General features: G+C 44.2%; 3 protein-coding genes across 3 annotated transcripts; 1 reads left to right on the plus strand and 2 right to left on the minus strand.

Moving 5' to 3' along the window:
• Positions 1-4073: 4073 nt before the first annotated feature.
• On the minus strand, positions 4074-7003 carry LOC121531614 (NTF2-related export protein 2). The gene is made up of 4 exons (XM_041836926.2): positions 6839-7003; positions 5074-5160; positions 4757-4901; positions 4074-4529 (listed from the first exon to the last, which is right to left on the minus strand). The coding sequence occupies exons 1-4, from the start codon at positions 6851-6853 to the stop codon at positions 4345-4347; spliced, it is 432 nt and encodes a 143-aa protein (XP_041692860.1). The 5' UTR covers positions 6854-7003; the 3' UTR covers positions 4074-4344.
• A 700-nt stretch (positions 7004-7703) lies between these two features.
• Positions 7704-17933, plus strand: LOC121531609 (26S proteasome non-ATPase regulatory subunit 10-like). The gene is made up of 5 exons (XM_041836912.2): positions 7704-7919; positions 12809-12907; positions 16494-16640; positions 16893-17059; positions 17177-17933. The coding sequence occupies exons 1-5, from the start codon at positions 7803-7805 to the stop codon at positions 17337-17339; spliced, it is 693 nt and encodes a 230-aa protein (XP_041692846.1). The 5' UTR covers positions 7704-7802; the 3' UTR covers positions 17340-17933.
• Positions 17934-18004: 71 nt separating this feature from the next.
• On the minus strand, positions 18005-19255 carry LOC121531601 (protein FAM243-like). The gene has a single exon (XM_041836900.2). It carries the CDS (start codon positions 18927-18929, stop codon positions 18165-18167), a length of 765 nt encoding a protein of 254 aa, XP_041692834.2. The 5' UTR covers positions 18930-19255; the 3' UTR covers positions 18005-18164.
• Positions 19256-20162: the final 907 nt, after the last annotated feature.

Consider the following 20162-nt stretch of genomic DNA (forward strand, 5'->3'; position numbering starts at 1 on the left):
TTGTCCAGTCCCCTTAGCAGAAAAACACCCCCAAAGCATAATGTTTCCACCTCCATGTTTGACGGTGGGGATGGTGTTCTTGGGGTCATAGGCAGCATTCCTCCTCCTCCAAACACGGCGAGTTGAGTTGATGCCAAAGAGCTCCATTTTAGTCTCATCTGACCACAACACTTTCACCCAGTTCTCCTCTGAATCATTCAGATGTTCATTGGCAAACTTCATTAACATTAACATTTTAGTCATTTAGCAGACGCTCTTATCCAGAGCGACTTACAGTTAGTGAGTGCATACATAATTTTTTTATTTTTCATACTGGCCCCCTGTGGGAATCGAACCCACAACCCTGGCGTTGCAAACGCCATGCTCTGCCAACTGAGCTACATCCCTGCCGGCCATTCCCTCCCCTACCCTGGACGACGCTGGGCCAATTGTGCGCCACTCCATGGGTCTCCCGGTCGCGGCCGGCTACTTCAGACGGGCATGTATATGTGCTTACTTGAGCAGGGGGACCTTGCGGGCGCTGCAAGATTTCAGTCCTTCATGGCGTAGTGTGTTACCAATTGTTTTCTTGGTGACTATGGTCCCAGCTGCCTTGAGATCATTGACAAGATCCTCCCGTGTAGTTCTGGGCTGATTCCTCACTGTTCTCATGATCATTGCAACTCCACGAGGTGAGATCTTGCATGGAACCCCAGGCCGAGGGAGATTGACATTTATTTTGTGTTTCTTCCATTTGCGAATAATCGCACCAACTGTTGTCACCTTCTCACCAAGCTGCTTGGCGATGGTCTTGTAGCCTTTCCAGCTTTGTGTAGGTCTACAATATTGTCGCTGACATCCTTGGAGAGCTCTTTGGTCTTGGCCATGGTGGAGAGTTTGGAATCTGATTGATTGATTGCTTCTGTGGACAGGTGTATTTTATACAGGTAACAAACTGAGATTAGGAGCACTCTCTTTAAGAGTGTGCTCCTAATCTCAGCTCGTTACCTGTATAAAATACACCTTGGAGCCAGAAATCTTTCTGATTGAGAGGGGGTCAATTACTTATTTCCCTCATTAAAATGCAAATCAATTTATAACATTTTTGACATGTGTTTTTCTGCATTTTTTTGTTGTTATTCTGTCTCTCACTGTTCAAATAAACCTACCATTAAAATTCTAGACTGATCATTTCTTTGTCAGTGGGCAAACGTACAAAATCAGCAAGGGATCAAATACTTTTTTCCCTCACTATAGTGTTGTTCAACAGAGAAACCGTTAGGTACCCAGGCTAGTGTGTGGGTGGAAAGAATATCCCTATTAACCAGTTCTTTGCGCTAATAATGTACTTGTAAAAAACATTGCACTCAAGCACGTCCAGTTCTGCCCTCCATCGTTGTCATTAGGAAAAGACACTGATGAGTCTGAACTGTAGATGGGGAAATTATTTATTGGGAAATCAAACTTGAAGCTGATCCAGTGTTATAGAAATGTTATATGAAAGTATGCTACTTTCACTAACAAACAAATTGAACATTAAGAAAATGGATCCATTCCAACAGTCAGCGCTTACCTGCCATTCCAACCTCTTTGTACCCGTTTTGAATATCTATGTATCTTTCTCTCTGCGTTCTGTAAATACGTTGCTCATCAGATTTGGTCAATGATAGTTGAGACAGTTCTGCTTCCCTCTAGTGGTAAAATGGCAGTAGCGATATTACTGTGCCTTCCAATGCTCACTTCCCAGTGTCTGGTTATATTTATTTAGAATAATGTTACATCCATCCATTGCTTTAGAAAAGGCATATTTTTATAGACTAAATAAGCATTGAGACTTGAACAATTCGGTTTATTTTACTTTTCTGTACATTCTTTCCATATCAAACATGTTATTTGGTTCTCAAAAAGAAATGAGGACCAAGGCACTCTTCATATAATTAATTAGAATGCCTTTATTAGTATGGCATGTTCAATAGAAACAATATTAGTTTTTTATCCGACGCGTTTCGGCTGCATGGCCTTCGTCAGGGAGTACAAAGAAATAATACAATGTCCTCTTTTGAACAGCTTTTCCAATTAGCCCTAATTTGAAGAGGGAGTGGTTACAAAGTTGATTGGACACACCTAGTAAGCAATACTATACACATTAAAAAGTGAAATACTGTATCTATGTTATCATACAAATACAACTCCAAGTTATAAGTATCAGAACACTTAGAAAGGTAGTTCTAACCTTAAATATGACTGGGAAAAGTGTGAAAAATAAGAAAGCAATATATACCAGCAAAACATGAACAACAGTCTAAACATAGCTGAGGGCAATTGAGCACAATGTCCACTAGATGACAGCAAATGGACCTATCACAACCCTACAGGAAGGGTGAGAAATCCATATCTTCATTTAAACCAGGGTATTTAGTGGCCTGTAGTTTGTCAATCCAAAAACTTTCCCTTTGGTTTAACTGTTTCAGACGGTCCCCTTTTCTAATAGAGGCCGGAATATGACCAATACCCATAGCTTGTAGGGAGGCAGGGTTACCATGGTGTAAGGACTTGTAGTGCCTTGCCATGGGGTAGTCTTCATTGCCTACCCGTATAGCGTACTTGTGTTCCGCTAAGCGGTCTTGAAAGCGTCTCTTTGTCCGTCCAATGTAGAACCCTTGCACTGTGGACATTCCAATCTATAGATGACATGAGTGGTTTTGCAGTTAATGAAATGCTTGACGAAATACTCATTTTTGGAAGCCGTGTCAACAAAATACTTTTTCTGTGCAATATTTCTGCAATGGTTGCACTGGTTACAGTTAAAAGAGCCCTTGGGTTTGTGGTCAAGGCACATTTTTTTGAGAGTCACGCGGAAGATAACTGTAGACTCATTTGTAATTTAGGGTAGGACATCTCTTAAAGCTTATGACTGGTGGCTCAGGAAAGACTTGGCATAGTAGCGTATCACTTTGGATGATTCCCCAATTATTTTTAATGATTATTTTAATGTTCTCTGCTTCAGTGCTGTATTTTGTAACAAAATACACTCTCTCTGATGTATCACGAGGCACTCCCCTTCGCAACAAGTTCTCTCTGTCAAGTAATCCAGCCGATTCAAGAAGCGATTCTCCAATTCAGCAGATTTGACACTGTAGTCTGTTTCCTGATCGCAAATTCTGCGGACTCTTTGGAATTGGCCATATGGAATATTCTCTTTTAGCCTTTTGGGGTGAAAGCTGTCTGCCCTCAGAATGGTAGTCCCATCTGTAGGCTTCCTAAAGATTGATGTGTGCAAACAACCTTTGTCATTTTTACTAATGTCGAGGTCCAAAAAATGAATGTTGTCCTTGCTGTACTCCATAGTTAGTTTGATGTTAGGATTAATGCTGTTAAGGTATTGGAAGGAAATAAATTCATCTTCTGAGCCGGACCAAAACAGGCAAACATCAATATAGCGTCCCCACCATATAATCCGGTCAAATAAATGGTTATTAGAAGGATCCAAAATGAAGTCATTTTCCCATTTACCCAAGTACAAACCAGCGTAGGAAGGGCTGTAGCAGGCTCTCATGGCATCCTTTGACCAAAGAGCACCTTCTGTCTACCAACATTTACTATTGTGTACTTTAGTAGGGCTTCCCTTCCTCCTCTTTCTATATGTTATTTGGTTCGTTTTGCTTAGCATATGTCGCACCAAACGTGTCACTCAGGAAACGTATATATATTATTCGGCATGTTTTCCTCTCAGGTTAAATGTATTATCTTGATCTCCAAATTATTACTAAATGTTTAAACCGTATCCTTCTGTGTGCACCTTATAACTCCACAGAGAACATACAGTCCATTAGCATGCCCTAACCCATAACGTTACTCCCTCTCTCAGAATAGGAAGAGGTTTACATTCCACTGTAATGCACTGCATATTTAATTTGACTAGAACAATACCCACATAGGAAACAGCAATTCATGTTTCTTTACCCGAATACTGAAAGTAATGTTATGAGGCTTGTAAGATATTTTGACATAATGTATTCGTAAACAGTTATTTCATTCCAGGGGTCACATGCTTTGGGGGACATTGTGGTGAATAAAAATGTTTAGTATTTGACTACTTTGTTACATTTATTTTATTACAAAAGACTTTAGGCACACAGTACCTTCATTTCCATCAAAGAAAATGACAGATTTACCATCTATTATAAGACTGGTACATACTGGCATAAAAAAAGACCAAACATCTTAAAGCAGGGTTCTACTCATTAGGCACCAAACAGACAAACTTGTCCAATAAGAAAACGCTTGTTTTTCGTAGCCCGTTGCAATTTGTTTGCTATTGTGTGCCCTAATGAACAGGACCCTGAAACCAGATTAAAGTAGGCCTCAGCTATTCCAGTCCTGGAAGCGGAAACAGTCACTGGCGATCTTCCAGACAGGCTGATCACTGGTGGGCGACACCTGGGCTGTGAGGAGGAAGTTCTGATTGAAGTAGCGCTGCTTTTGTCCGTCAAACTTCACCTGTCCTGCCGTCACCACCAGCAGCGTGGTCTGGCCCTGGGTTGCCTGTTCTGTATGGGAATATAAAGAGGGGAAAGTGGTGTTGGCCTCGTTCCACCATCCTCATCACATTCTGTTTCTCTATTGTGTGATTATTTAAAATGGGTCTATATATTTCTACCTCTAAAAACATGTTCCCATGTTTAACGGAATTTATAATATCACGTGCATACGATTCAATCATTGTTTACATTGTAACTGAAGAAATCCCAATAAGAATTGAGGGAAAGAATCTCACCGTGCACTGGCTGACAGTCCAGAGTCTGGATACTGAACTCGCTGGAGGGAAGCGACTCAAAGAACTCCCCGAGAGCAGCCTGCCCTGACACAGCATTCCCATTCCAGACCAGGGTTGCTTTGTCCAGGTAGAGCCGCATCAAGTTCTGGGTGAAGATCAACAGTATGGGAGTTAGCCATCTAGCTACAGTTGAGATATTTCAAGACACTCACAAAGAAGTGTTTTCCCAAAGTAGGGATACCAAGGGAGGTGTTGGTACCTGTGGAACCGGTGTGGTTCAGTGCATTCACACAGAGCCCAGATGAATCAGTACCTACCCTCCTTTTCTTGTCCATGCAGTCATAATATATGTTGGTGAACTCCTCTGAATACCTGCATGACGCGTCAACGTGGGTCCTGAAATCCTGGAGAAGGGACAAGAGGTGTGATTGATTATGAATGACAGCCATTAACAAAAACTTGGTCAATACAGAGATATGCCTTAGAATCTTTTTTAGGGGGAATAGTCAGACCATATAATTAAATATTATAACTAATTTAATTCAATAGGATCTGTGTCAGACCATAGCAACCCTGCTGTTACAGGGCCAAGGGTTACAGCAGGGGTATGTGATTTTAGGTTTTAAAAAACACTTCAGGCCACTCTTGAATGTCTAAAACTAGATATAAAGTATGTAGAAATTATAATGGGCCTATCAGTTTTAAAATAACTGGCCTTTTTGTGGCCCGCAAATAGCTTCTGACGAATAAATTGGTCCCTAGAAAAATCTGTGCAGCCCTCCCCTGAATTTTGAAATCTCGATGTGGCCCTCCAGCTGAAATGATTGCCCACCCCTGGGTTACAGGGAGACCAGTCTTCCTCAGATCTAATTCAAATTATGGCACAGGAGGTAGTAGTGAGCTTGCGCTGTAAGAATGTCACTAGGTATCAGTTCACCATGATGAAGGCCTGTAGGTAGGTGGTAGTTCACCATGATGAAGGCCTGTAGGTAGGTGGCAGTTCACCATGATGAAGACCTGTAGGTAGGTGGCAGTTCACCATGATGAAGGCCTGTAGGTAGGTGGTAGTTCACCATGATGAAGGCCTGTAGGTAGGTGGCAGTTCACCATGATGAAGACCTGTGGGTAGGTGGCAGTTCACCATGATGAAGGCCTTTAGGTAGGTGGCAGTTCACCATGAAGGCCTGTAGGTAGGTGGCAGTTCACCATGATGAAGGCCTGTAGGTAGGTGGCAGTTCACCATGATGAAGGCCTGTAGGTAGGTGGCAGTTCACCATGATGAAGGCCTGTAGGTAGGTGGCAGTTCACCATGATGAAGGCCTGTAGGTAGGTGGCAGTTCACCATGATGAAGGCCTGTAGGTAGGTGGCAGTTCACCATGATGAAGGCCTGTAGGTAGGTGGCAGTTCACCATGATGAAGGCCTTTAGGTAGGTGGCAGTGGGGTAACATCTCACAGCAAGAACTGGCAAATCTGGTGCAGTCCATGAGGAGATGCACTGCAGTACTTAATGCAGCTGGTGGCCACACCAGATACTGACTGTTACTTTTGACCCCCCCCTCCCCTCCCCTCCTCTCCTTTGTTCAGGGACACATTATTCAATTTCTGTTAGTCACGTCTGTGGAACTTTGTATGCCATTTAGCAGACGCTTTTATCCAAAGCGACTTACAGTCATGTGTGCATACATTTTTACGTATGGGTGGTTCCGGGGATCGAACCCACTACCTTGGCGTTACAAGCACCATGCTCTACCAATTGAACTACAGAGAACTTGTTCAGTTTATGTCTCAGTTGTTGAATCTTGTTACGTTCATACAAACATTTACACATGTTAAGTTTGCTGAAAATAAACGGCTGCATTGGTGGCACCAGTGGGATAATCCCACAGTATCAGGCTTTTGTGAAGTGTCCCGCTGTTCACATTTAGGGTTTGTGAAGGTGTAGTGTAGGCCAAGTGGTGTAGCTAGGTATCTTTACAAATATATAACCCAACAACTAAAAATGTAGCTACAACAAAGAACACACGAGGCTAGCTAACGTTAGTTAGCTTATTCTAGTTAGCTAACTAGCCAATAAACTTACAACTGTTGCAGCCATAGCTGTAGAGCTTTTCTGTTGTCTTTCCTTGTCGTCAAATGGACAGGCAATTTCTACATTTCAGGGAACCACGATGTTTATGAAAATGAGTGCGATTCAACATTATTTTTAAATCGACGAGCGTGTGACGTAATTACTTCCGCTGGTCATACATCATGTTTCTTCAAAATAAAAGTCATTTGCACTCCCATCCTTTCCAATCATATTGCAACACCATCATCTCCACAAACAAGTCTCCCCTATCCGACCCTACCAGGCTTCACACTAGTGAAACACTGCAGCCCAATCAGAGCAGATCAACACTGAGTGGTTTCACCTACTCCCCCGATCTCAAACCTAGAATCATGGCCATCAACTCGGCCGCATACACTGACACATAATCAGTTAACCGCTTACATACTCTAACATTGAAATCTGGTAAATACACCCCTGCCCCCACCCTACCACTGACTTGATCCATTGAACCATCTGTATATAAAAATGAATAAAACGATTATCTATATATCTCTCCACACACCGTCTCTCCTGCCCTCAATCATATCCACATCTACACTTGGTTTCGGAAACAGCCACGGAGGGACGTTCCCCAATGCAATTGCCGGCCCTATCATTTTTTTAGTCATTTAGCAGACGCTCTTATCCATCCACCTAGGACATTTTGGTTTTCTTTACTTGATACAACTGTGACGTTTCCTTCTACCAACACTGGAATTCCAGTAGTTTCACCCTTTCCCATCATAAAAAAATAAATAATAATCCACAGCGCAGCTATTTCGGTCCCTCTACAAATAGTGGAGCAAAATTCCCACCATACTGTTGGGGGCTTTTATTCTGAAACCTCAATTTAAGCGCACTTACCCCGGAAATAGAATCTAGGTAATTCCCTGAGTCATGTTGCTGTTTATTTCAGTCTAATTAACCGTTTAGTGAGTTGAGCTAGCTATTGTTCATGATGGAGCAAACTGTTTCAAATGTGGAAGTCTGTAATTTAGCCTTCACTGGTGAATTTGACAAATTAAAGGCATGCATTTTAACGGATAAATCGCTCGCTTGCAAAACGGACCAGGTAAATGATCTTTACTTGAAATTAATTACCAGCTAGCTAGCTGCTTCAGGCAGAAGTCAGTCAGTTAGCTGTTACACTATATATTCAAAAGTATGTGGACACCCTTCAAATTAGTGGATTCGGCTATTTCAGCCACACCTGTTGCTGACAGGTGTATAAAATCGAGCACACATTCATGCAATCTCCATAGACAAACATTGGCAGTATAATTGCCTAACTGTAGAGCTTAGTGACTTTCAACGTGGCACTGTCAACCAACAAGTCAGTTCATAAAATATCTGCCCTGCAGTTTGTGAAATTTCTGCCCCGGTCAACTGAAAGTGCTGTTATTGTGAAGTGGAAATGTCTAGGAACAACAACGGCTCAGCCGTGAAGCGGTAGGCCACACAAGCTCACAGAACGGGACTACCGAGTGCTGAAGCGTGTAAAAATCATCTGTCCCTCGGTTGCAACACTCACTACCGAGTTCCAAACTGCCTCTGGAAGCAAAGTCAGCACAATAACTTTTAGTCGGGAGTTTCATGAAATGGGTTTCCATGGCCGAGCAGCCACACACAAGCCTAAGATCACCATGCGCAATGCCAAGCCCCATCTGTAGTGGTGTAAAGCTTGCCGCCATTGGACTCTGGAGCAGTGGAAACACGTTCTCTGGAGTGATGAATCACGCTATACCATCTGGCAGGCCAACGGACGAATCTGGGTGTGGCGGATGCCAGGAGAACTCTACATGCCCGAATGCATAGTGCCAACTGTAAAGTTTGGTGGAGGAGGAATAATGGTCTGGGGCTGTTTTTCATGGTTCGGGCTTGGCCCCTTAGTTCCAGTGAAGGGAAATCTTAATGCTACAGCATACAATGACATTCTAGACGATTCTGTGCTACCAACTTTGTGACAATAGTTTGAGGAAGGCCCTTTCCTGTTTCAGCATGACAATGCCCCTGTGCACAATTCAAGGTCCATACAGAAATGGTTTATCGAGATCGGTGTGGAAGAACTTGACTGGCCTGCACAGAGCCCTGAGCTCAACCCCATAGAACATCTTTGGGATGAATTGGAACGCCGACTGCGAGCCAGGCCTAATTGCCCAACATCAGTGCCCGACCTCACTAATGCTCTTGTGGCTGAATGGAAGCAAATCAAAATGTGCCGAATACAACGGGTGTAGACCTTATCGTGAAATGCTTACTTACAAGCCCTTAACCAAAAATGCAGTTCAAGAAATAGTTAAGAATATTTACTAATTAAACTAATAAAAAGTAACACAATAACAATAACGAGGCTATATACAGGGAGTACCGGTACCGAGTCAATGTGCTGGGGCACAGGTTAGTCCAGGTAATTTGTACTTGTACAGTGAGGGGAAAAAGTATTTGATCCCCTGCTGATTTTGTACGTTTGCCTACTGACAAAGACATGATCAGTCTATAATTTTAATGGTAGGTTTATTTGAACAGTGAGAGACAGAATAACAACAACAAAATCCAGAAAAACGCATGTCAAAAATGTTATAAATTGATTTGCATTTTAATGAGGGAAATAAGTATTTGACCCCTCTGCAAAACATGACTTAGTACTTGTTGGCAAAACCCTTGTTGGCAATCACAGAGGTCAGACGTTTCTTGTAGTTGGCCACCAGGTTTGCACACATCTCAGGAGGGATTTTGTTCCACTCCTCTTTGCAGATCTTCTCCAAGTCATTAAGGTTTCGAGGCTGACGTTTGGCAACTCGAACCTTCAGCTCCCTCCACATATTTTCTATGGGATTAAGGTCTGGAGACTGGCTAGGCCACTCCAGGACCTTAATGTGTTTCTTCTTGAGCCACTCCTTTGTTGCCTTGGCTGTGTGTTTTGGGTCATTGTCATGCTGGAATACCCATCCACGACCCATTTTCAATGCCCTGGCTGAGGGAAGGAGGTTCTCACCCAAGATTTGACGGTACATGGCCCCGTCCATCGTCCCTTTGATGCGGTGAAGTTGTCCTGTCCACTTAGCAGAAAAACACCCCCAAAGCATAATGTTTCCACCTCCATGTTTGACGGTGGGGATGGTGTTCTTGGGTTCATAGGCAGCATTCCTCCTCCTCCAAACACGGCGAGTTGAGTTGATGCCAAAGAGCTCGATTTTGGTCTCATCTGACCACAACACTTTCACCCAGTTCTCCTCTGAATCATTCAGATGTTCATTGGCAAACTTCAGACAGGCATGTATATGTGCTTTCTTGAGCAGGGGGACCTTGCGGGTGCTGCAGGATTTCAGTCCTTCATGGCGTAGTGTGTTACCAATTGTTTTCTTGGTGACTATGGTCCCAGCTGCCTTGAGATCATTGACAAGATCCTCCTGTGTAGTTCTGTGCTGATTCCTCACCGTTCTCATGATCATTGCAACTCCACGAGGTGAGATCTTGCATGGAGCCCCAGGCCGAGGGAGATTGACAGTTATTTTGTGTTTCTTCCATTTGCGAATAATCGCACCAACTGTTGTCACCTTCTCACCAAGCTGCTTGGCGATGGTCTTGTCGCCCATTCCAGCCTTGTGTAGGTCTACAATCTTGTCCCTGACATCCTTGGAGAGCTCTTTGGTCTTGGCCATGGTGGAGAGTTTGGAATCTGATTGATTGATTGCTTCTGTGGACAGGTGTCTTTTATACAGGTAACAAACTGAGATTAGGAGCACTCCCTTTAAGAGTGTGCTCCTAATCTCAGCTCGTTACCTGTATAAAAGACACCTGGGAGCCAGAAATCTTTCTGATTGAGAGGGGGTGAAATACTTATTTCCCTCATTAAAATGCAAATCAATTTATAACATTTTTGACATGCGGTTTTCTGGATTTTTTTGTTGTTATTCTGTGTCTCACTGTTCAAATAAACCTACCATTAAAATTATAGACTGATCATTTCTTTGTCAGTGGGCAAACATACAAATTCACCAGGGGATCAAATACTTTTTTCCCTCACTGTAGGTAGGGGTAAAGTGACTATGAATAGATAATAAACAGCGAGTAGCAGGGTGGTGTCAATGTAAATAATCTGGGTGTCCATTTGATTAATTGTTCAGCAGTCTTATGGCTTGGGGGTAGAAGCTGTTAAGGAGCCTTTTGGACCTAGACTTGGCGCTCCGGTACCACTTGCCGTGTGGTAGCAGAGAGAACAGTCTATGACTTGGGTGACTGGAGTCTTTGACAATGATTTGGGCCTTCCTCTGACACCGCCTGGTATAGAGGTCCTGGATGGCAGGAAGCTTGGCACCAGTGATGTACTTGGCCGTATGTACTTCCCTCTGTAGCGCCTTACGGTCGGAGGCAGAGCAGTTGCCATACCAGGCGGTGATGCAACCAGTCAGGATGCTCTCCATGGTGCAGCTGTATAACTTTTTGAGGCTCTGGGGACCCATGCCAAATCTTTTCAGTCTCCTGAGGGGAAAAAGGCGTTGTCATGCCCTCTTCACGACTGTCTTGGTGTGTTTGGACCATGATAGTTTGTTGGTGATGTGGACACCAAGGAACTTAACACTCGACCCGCTCCACTACAGCCCCGTCGATGTGAATGGGGGCGTGTTCGGCCTTCCCTTTTCCTGTAGTCCACGATCAGCTCCTTTGTCTTGCTCACGTTGAGGGAGAGGTTGTTGTCCTGGCACCACACTGCCAGGTCTCTGACCTCCTCCCTATAGGCTGTCTCATCGTTGTCTGTGATCAGGCCTACCACTATTGTGTCGTTAGCAAACTTAATGATGGTGTTGGAGTCATACTTGGCCACGCAGTCGTGGGTGAACAGGGAGTACAGGAGGGACTAAGCACGCACCCGTGTTGAGGATCAGCGTGGCAGATGTGTCATTGCCTACCCTTACCACCAGGGGGCGGCCCGTCAGGAAGTCCAGGATCCAGTTGCAGAGGGAGGTGTTTAGTCCCAAGGTCCTTACCTTAGTGATGAGCTTTGTGGGCACTATGGTGTTGAACGCTGAGCTGTAGTCAATGAACAGCATTCTCACATAGGTGTTCCTTTTGTCCAGGTGGGAAAGGGCAGTGTGGAGTGCGATTGCGATTCTGTGGATCTGTTGGGGTGGTATGCGAATTCGAGTGGGTCTAGGGTTTCCGGGATGATGGTGTTGATGTGAGCCATGACCAGCGTTTCAAAGCATTTCATGGCTACTGACGTAAGTGCTACGGGGTGGTAGTCTTTTAGGCAGGTTACCTTCACTTTCACAGGGACTATGGTGGTCTACTTGAAACATGTACACTACCGTTCAAAAGTTTGGGTTCACTTAGAAATGTCCTTGTTTTCGAAAGAAAAGCAATTTTTTTGTCCATTTAAAATAACATCAAATTGATCAGAAATACAGTGTAGACATTGTTAATGTTGTAAATGGCTGTTGTAGCTGTAAACGGCTGCTTTCTTAAAAATGGAATATCTATGTAGGCGTACAGAGGCCCATTATCAGCAACCAACAGTCCTGTGTTCCAATGGCACATTGTGTTTGCTAATCCAAGTTTATCATTTTAAAAGGCTAATTGATCATTAGAAAACCCTTTTTGCAATTATGTTTGCACAGCTGAAAACTGTTGTGCTGATTTTAAAGAAGCAATAAAACTGGCCTTCTTGAGAATAGTTGAGTATCTGGAGCATCAGCAATTGTGGGTTCGATTACAGGCTCAAAATGGCCAGAAACAAAGAACTTTCTTCTGAAACTCGTCAGTCTATTCTTGTTCTGAGAAATGAAGACTATTCCATGTTGAAGTCGTGCTTGGCCACGCAATTAATCCCTATGATTTTGGAATGAGATGATCGACGAGCAGGTGTCCGCATACTTTTGGTCATGTAGTGTACATTTGCTGATACATCCACATGTCCCCTTCCTTATTCCTCCGGTCTCCTGTGCTCTTCCCCTCTCCCAGGACCAAAGGACCGCTCTCCACTGGGCCTGCTCGGCTGGACACATCAAGATCGTAGAGTTCCTGCTGGATCTGGGGGTGGAAGTCAACCAGCAAGATGATGTAAATATTGCAAAGTCATTGTCTGCAACATTGGACAATTATATTGACAGGTTGCATTGCAATAATTTTATTTTAAATTGGTCTACAGTTGATCTTGTAAGTGGATGTTTGATCTATTGAATGTCAATGTAGTGTAGTAACACAGATGAATAGGGGAGTTGGTTATACAGTGGGGAGAACAAGTATTTGATACACTGCCGATTTTGCAGGTTTTCCTACTTACAAAGCATGTAGAGGTCTGTAATTTTTATCATAGGTACACTTCAACTATGAGAGACGGAATCTAAAAATCCAGAAAATCACATTGTATGATTTTTAGGTAATTCATTTGCATTTTATTGCATGACATAAGTATTTGATCACCTACCAACCAGTAAGAATTCCGTCTCTCACAGACCTGTTAGTTTTTCTTTAAGAAGCCCTCCTGTTCTCCACTCATTACCTGTATTAACTGCACCTGTTTGAACTCGTTACCTGTATAAAAGACACCTGTCCACACACTCAATCAAACAGACTCCAACCTCTCCACAATGGCCAAGACCAGAGAGCTGTGTAAGGACATCAGGGATACAATTGTAGACCTGCACAAGGGTGGGATGGGCTACAGGACAATAGGCAAGCAGCTTGGTGAGAAGGCAACAACTGTTGGCGCAATTATTAGAAAATGGAAGAAGTTCAAGATGACGGTCAATCACCCTCGGTCTGGGGCTCCATGCAAGATCTCACCTCGTGGGGCATCAATGATCATGAGGAAGGTGAGGGATCAGCCCAGAACTACACGGCAGGACCTGGTCAATGGCCTGAAGAGAGCTGGGACCACAGTCTCAAAGAAAACCATTAGTAACACACTACGCCGTCATGGATTAAAATCCTGCAGCGCACGCAAGGTCCCCCTGCTCAAGCCAGCGCATGTCCCGTCTGAAGTTTGCCAATGACCATCTGGATGATCCAGAGGAGGAATGGGAGAAGGTCATGTGGTCTGATGAGACAAAAATAGAGCTTTTTGGTCTAAACTCCACTCGCCGTGTTTGGAGGAAGAAGAAGGATGAGTACAACCCCAAGAACACCATCCCAACCGTGAAGCATGGAGGTGGAAACATCATTCTTTGGGGATGCTTTTCTGCAAAGGGGACAGGGCGACTGCACCGTATTGAGGGGAGGATGGATGGGGCCATGTATCGCAAGATCTTGGCCAACAACCTCCTTCCCTCAGTAAGAGCATTGAAGATGGGTCGTGGCTGGGTCTTCCAGCATGACAACGACCCGAAACACACAGCCAGGGCAACTAAGGAGTGGCTCCGTAAGAAGCATCTCAAGGTCCTGGAGTGGCCTAGCCAGTCTCCAGACCTGAACCCAATAGAACATCTTTGGAGGGAGCTGAAAGTCTGTATTGCCCAGCGACAGCCCCGAAACCTGAAGGATCTGGAGAAGGTCTGTATGGAGGAGTGGGCCAAAATCCCTGCTGCAGTGTGTGCAAACCTGGTCAAGACCTACAGGAAACGTATGATCTCTGTAATTGCAAACAAAGGTTTCTGTACCAAATATTAAGTTCTGCTTTTCTGATGTATCAAATACTTATGTCATGCAATAAAATGCAAATGAATTACTTAAAAATCATACAATGTGATTTTCTGGATTTTTGTTTTAGAGTCCGTCTCTCACAGTTGAAGTGTACCTATGATAAAAATTACAGACCTCTACATGCTTTGTAAGTAGGAAAACCTGCAAAATCGGCAGTGTATCAAATACTTGTTCTCCCCACTGTAAGTATCTTTAGTGGTAGTTTCCCCTAAATGCAAGTCTATTTCTATGGCCTCTACCAAGAGGTTTGGAGACTCTGGACCTGTATGTTACAAGAGATGTGCATTCGGAAATTATTCAGACCCCTTGACTTTTTCCACATTTTGTTACGTTACAGCTTTATTCTAAAATTGATTAAATTGTTTTTTCCCCTCGTCAATCTACACACGATACCCCGTAATGACAAAGCAAAAACAGGTTTTTAGACATTTGTGCAAGTTTATAAAATAAAAAAACCCCGGAAATATCACATTTACATAAGTATTCAGACCCTTTACCCAGTACTTTGTTGAAGCACCTTTGGCAGCGATTACAGCCTCAAGTCTTTTTTGGTATGAAGCTACAAGCTTGGCACACCTGTATTTGGGGAGTTTCTCCCATTCTGCTCTCTAGATGCTCTCAAGCTCTGTCAGGTTGGATAGGGAGCGTCGCTGCACCGCAATTTTCAGGTCTCTCCAGAGATGTTAGATCGGGTTCAAGTCCGGGCTCTGGCTGGGTCATTCAAGGACATTCAGAGACTTGTCCCGAAGCCACTCCTGCGTTGTCTTGGCTCTGTGCTTAGGGTCGTTGTCCTGTTGGAAGGTGAACCTTCGCCCCAGTCTGAGGTCCTGAGCGCTCTGGAGCAGGTTTTTATCAAGGATCTCTCTGTACGTTGCTCCGTTCATCGTTCCCTCGATCCTGACTAGTCTCCCAGTCCCTGCCGCTGAAAAACATCCTCACAGCATGATGCTGCCACCACCATGCTTCACCGTAGGGATGATGCCAAGTTTCCTCCAGACGTGACGATTGGCATTCAGGCCAAAGAGTTCAGTCTTGGTTTCATCAGACCAGATAATCTTGTTTCTCCATGGTCTGAGTCCTTTAGGTGCCTTTTGGCTAACTCCAATCGGGCTGTCATGTGCCTTTTACTGAGGAGTGGCTTCCGTCTGGCCACTCTACCATAAAGGCCTGATTGTTGGAGTGCTGCAGAGATGGTTGTCCTTCTGGAAGGTTCTCCCATCTCCACAGAGGAATTCTGGAGCTCTGTCAGAGTGACCATTGGGTTCTTGGTCACGTCCCTGACCCTTCTCCCCTGATTACTCAGTTTGGCCGAGCGGGCAGCTCTAGGAAGAGTCTTGGTGGTTCCAAACTTCTTCCATTTAAGAATGATGGAGGCCACTGTGTTCTTGGGGACCTTCAATTCTGCAGACATTTTTTGGTACCCTTCCCCAGATCTGTGCCATGACACAATCCGGTCTCGGAGCTCTACGGACAATTCCTTCGACCTCATGGCTTGGTTTTTGCTCTGACATGTACTGTTAACTGTGGGACCTTATATAGACAGGTGTGTGCCTTTTCCAAATCATGTCCAATCAATTGAATTTACCACAGGTGGACTCCAAGTTGTAGAAACATCTCAAGCATGATCAATGGGAACAGGATGCACCTGAGCTCAATTTAGAGTCTCACGTCAAAGGGTCTGAATACTTACGTAAATAAAGTATTTTTATTTTTTATACATTTGCAAAATTTTCTAAAAACCTCTTCACTTTGTCATTATGGGGTATTGTGTGTAGATTTATGAACGAAAAAAATAATTTAAATCCATTTTAGAATAAGGCTGTAATGTAACAAAATGTGGAAAAAGTCTAGGAGTCTGAATACTTTCCAAATGCACTGTACTCTAACCACTGAGCCGCTGGTTCATGCCTGCTCAGGCTGTTACTCCCTCTATCACTACATGACTATCCTAGAAGAAGAAGTTACTGTGTCCATCTGAGAGTCATGTCTCGTCTCTTGTCCCCAGGCCAGTTGGACTCCCCTCCACATCGCAGCATCTGCAGGCAGAGAGGAGATAGTGAAGTCACTAATAAACAAAGGAGCCCAGCTGAACTCAGTCAACCAGAACGGCTGCACCCCTCTGCACTACGCTGCCTCCAAGGACAGATACGAGGTACACCAACACTGGGTCCACAATGTCAGACGAATACTGTTCTGAAGCCATCTGATTTACTCAGGTGGGTTAGTTGGTTGGCACAGTGGCTAGTGTGTCCGTCTTGGGATTGAGTGTTGCTAGTTCAAGCCTTGCCAGAACCAACTATGTTCCCCTGGCTTTGCTACAATAGTTCTGCAGCTATTAAAGCAGAAAATAAGAACTGTGTAACATGTTATGTTGGATGGTAATGCACATGGTTGGTCTTCACAGATCGCCCTCCTGTTGTTGGAGAGTGGAGCGGACCCTAACGTCACAGATAAGCTGGCGTCTACTCCCCTACACAGAGCCTCAACCAAGGGCAACTGCCGTCTGATCCAGCTGCTGCTCAAACAGAGCGCTTCTACCAACATACAGGACTCTGAGGGAAACACTGCACTGTAAGCATTGGGATGTGTGTGTGTGTGTGTGTGTGTGTGTGTGTGTATTGAAGCTGTTTTCTACACTTTGTACACTGTTTTTACACCATGCTAAATATTTATGTGCGTCTCCCCCAGCCACCTGGCGTGTGACGAGGAGCGTGTGGAGGCAGCTAAACTCCTGGTGGAGAACGGAGCCAGCATCTATATAGAGAACAAGGAGGAGAAGACGCCATTGCAGATCTCTAAAGGAGGTCTGGCCACACTGCTGCGGAGGATCGTAGAAGGAGGAAAAATCTGATCCATCTGACCACACACTGATCCAGTCGACCGTGGTCTAAAGGGGCTTCCTCTCCTCTCCTCATCTCTCCATCCTTTCTGCTCATCTCTCCTTCATCTGCACTGATTTGGGAAAACAGGATAAACTCTGCCATATTGCTTTGACCTATCCTCTATATTCTAGTCCTTTACTTTCACCAGTCCAGTTACAGATCAGTGTAGGAGGAGGTGAGGAGAGGGGATGAGGAGGAGGCCTCTGTGGACTATTGAGATACAGTCTGTATGAAAGCATTTTTGTTGGAGGAAAGAGCAATTCTGACTGGACTGGAACATGATAATACCCTACAGCTACTTACCAGAGCAACCTATGTTGTTTGAAACTGTTCTAGAAATTCAGCTTCTTAAACCTTGTTTTTTAAAAGATGTAATAAGTTGGTGTCTTAACAACTTGATTAAATGAATCACCTCGTCTATATGATCATATCCAGGCCTATTTAAAACATGTTTTACTGTCTGAACATGTAATATGATTTGGTTGTAAATTCATTGCATTCCTTTGATTCCAAATACATTGATAATCTGTAACAAGTTACATTAAATTCTATTTTGTGTCATAGCATTTGATAATGTACAGTTGTGATTGAGGAGGAGCAGGAACCATGCTTGAATCAATAACCTTGCAGTATGGGGTGAGCACACTATCCTGTGCCATAAATGTTCAGACCTCTTGGCATAGACCATAGCACTACCCTCACATACAGCGCATGGACACTATACTTTTACCAAAAAAAAGTCCCTTAGCCAATGTCATGTGCGTCTGTTTTATATAGTCTGAATTAACCCGTTGTCACTGCTTGTCATTTAGGTAATGATTCTCATTCTTCCTAACTCGAGACAAGGCTTCCTCCCATTTCCTGTTGGTCATCTTCTTCAGAGCTCCCTCCATCAGCTCATTCCAATAGATGTATTTATGTAGAGTGTCTCGGTCGTAGATGGCCTCCGAATACTTCCCCCTGTCGTTGGTCGCAAACCACTTCACCGTGGACCACGCGCTGTTCAGAGGGCTCAGGTGCGCGCACTGGAACGGGATTTGAATAAGCTCGTGCCCGTACGCGCGCGCCGCCGCCGGGCAGCAGGTCATAGGCATGAGATCCACCGGGGCCTCGGGCAGGTGATGAACGTACTCCGCGAAAACATAGTTACAGCCGTTACCTTTCCTTGGCGACCTCCAGCTTTGATTGTTCACCACTATCGCACATTTCCCGTAGTTCTCCCTCAAACTGCCACACAACTCTTCAAATATTTCCCCTGAAGGCTGCAGTGAGGAGACACCGCTACAGTGGAACAGTAGTTTGTAATTCCAGGGGACCCATCCTCTCTGACCTCCCGCGTGGATGACGCTCCAGGTGTGTCTGCTGCTGGAGGTGTCCGTTACCGTGGAGATGTCACCGGTGATCAGACCCTCTGGAATCTCGGTTTCACCGACATAAACTCGGTAGAAGCCCTCGCTCTGCAGCTGTCTGATGTCGCGGATGTATGGCACACATTGATGCCCGCTGTTGGATCTCCTGTTCCACATGAACTGTAGAAGGTTCCGCAGCTTGAGGCGCATCCTCGGGCCTTTTGGATAGGTCTAGGACAGAGTACGCTTCTGGCGCACATTTACAAGTTCTAAGGTGCGTCATAATATAGTCGATATTCGAGCAGAGGTTCTGTCCCATCACCTTGTCACCTAAACTTCTTTAGGCTTGATTAAATCAGAAGATGAAATAATCATGATTCAAGGTTCCATGTATTTCCATATTTCAGGCCTATTTAAATGCACATGAGTTCTTTAGTTGTCATGGCGCCCTAGAAGCAGCCTCAGCCTGGTGTCATAGACTAGACGTAATATAGTAAATGTAAATCCGGGACACCAAAAGTAGTATCATATGTTACATTTGGTATGGTTACATAAGACAGATTGTTTCTTAAGGCAAAACGAAAGTAGGGTGGTTGGTCGGGGTGGATGGGTGGGCGTATAATGTGAATGTCTAGCAACCCAAAGGTTGCGAGTTCGAATGTCATCATGGACAACTTTAGCATTTTAGCTAATTAACAACTTTTCAACTACTTACTACATTTTCCCCTAACTCTAACCTTTTAGCTAACCCTTCCCCTGACCCTAACCTTAACCCTTTATCCTAACCTTAACACTAACCTTACCCTAACCCCTAGTATAACAGGGTTATATTGGTGATTCCCCTTGCCACTTTATTTTTAAGCCAATGGGTTTTTGGTTTTAGTTTTGTCTTGCCTTCACCTACTCAACATGGCATCTTATTGGCTGGTTTGCATGGCTTGCTTAGGAGGGAGGATGTTTAAATTAGAATGTCCCAGTGAACAAGCACCAAACCAGTGGTAGGTTGTGGGTTGCAAAGCACTGTACATCGGAAGTGATTTTTATACTCACAAGTGATGATTTGAATGTACAATTTATATCAAGTTGTTTGTAAATATTATTAGAACATCACACATAAGATGCAGTGTTTTTTGTGCATATTTGTTGTGCATTTTGTTGTAGAGAATTCCAGCTAATGCTAGCTAGCAATTTACTGTGTCTGGTGGGGGGGTTTCGTATATTTTGTGCAGTGCTTGAGTGCCGTGTTGGATGGTGAGCCGTGCAATTGTGTGCTGTTTCTATCAGGTACACCCCAGCCACCAGCTCATGGCGTTGTTGCAGTTCACTCCCTCACCCGATTCCCGCTTCTCCCGAAGTTCACGCCCACTATCCTTGGTAGCTATGGTGATGTGTGTGTGTTTATATGGGATTATCCAATTGTGAAACAATAAAAATGAATCTGCC

The sequence above is a fragment of the Coregonus clupeaformis genome, chromosome 21 (genome assembly GCF_020615455.1).
Source record: "Coregonus clupeaformis isolate EN_2021a chromosome 21, ASM2061545v1, whole genome shotgun sequence".
Taxonomy (NCBI): Eukaryota; Metazoa; Chordata; class Actinopteri; order Salmoniformes; family Salmonidae; genus Coregonus; species Coregonus clupeaformis.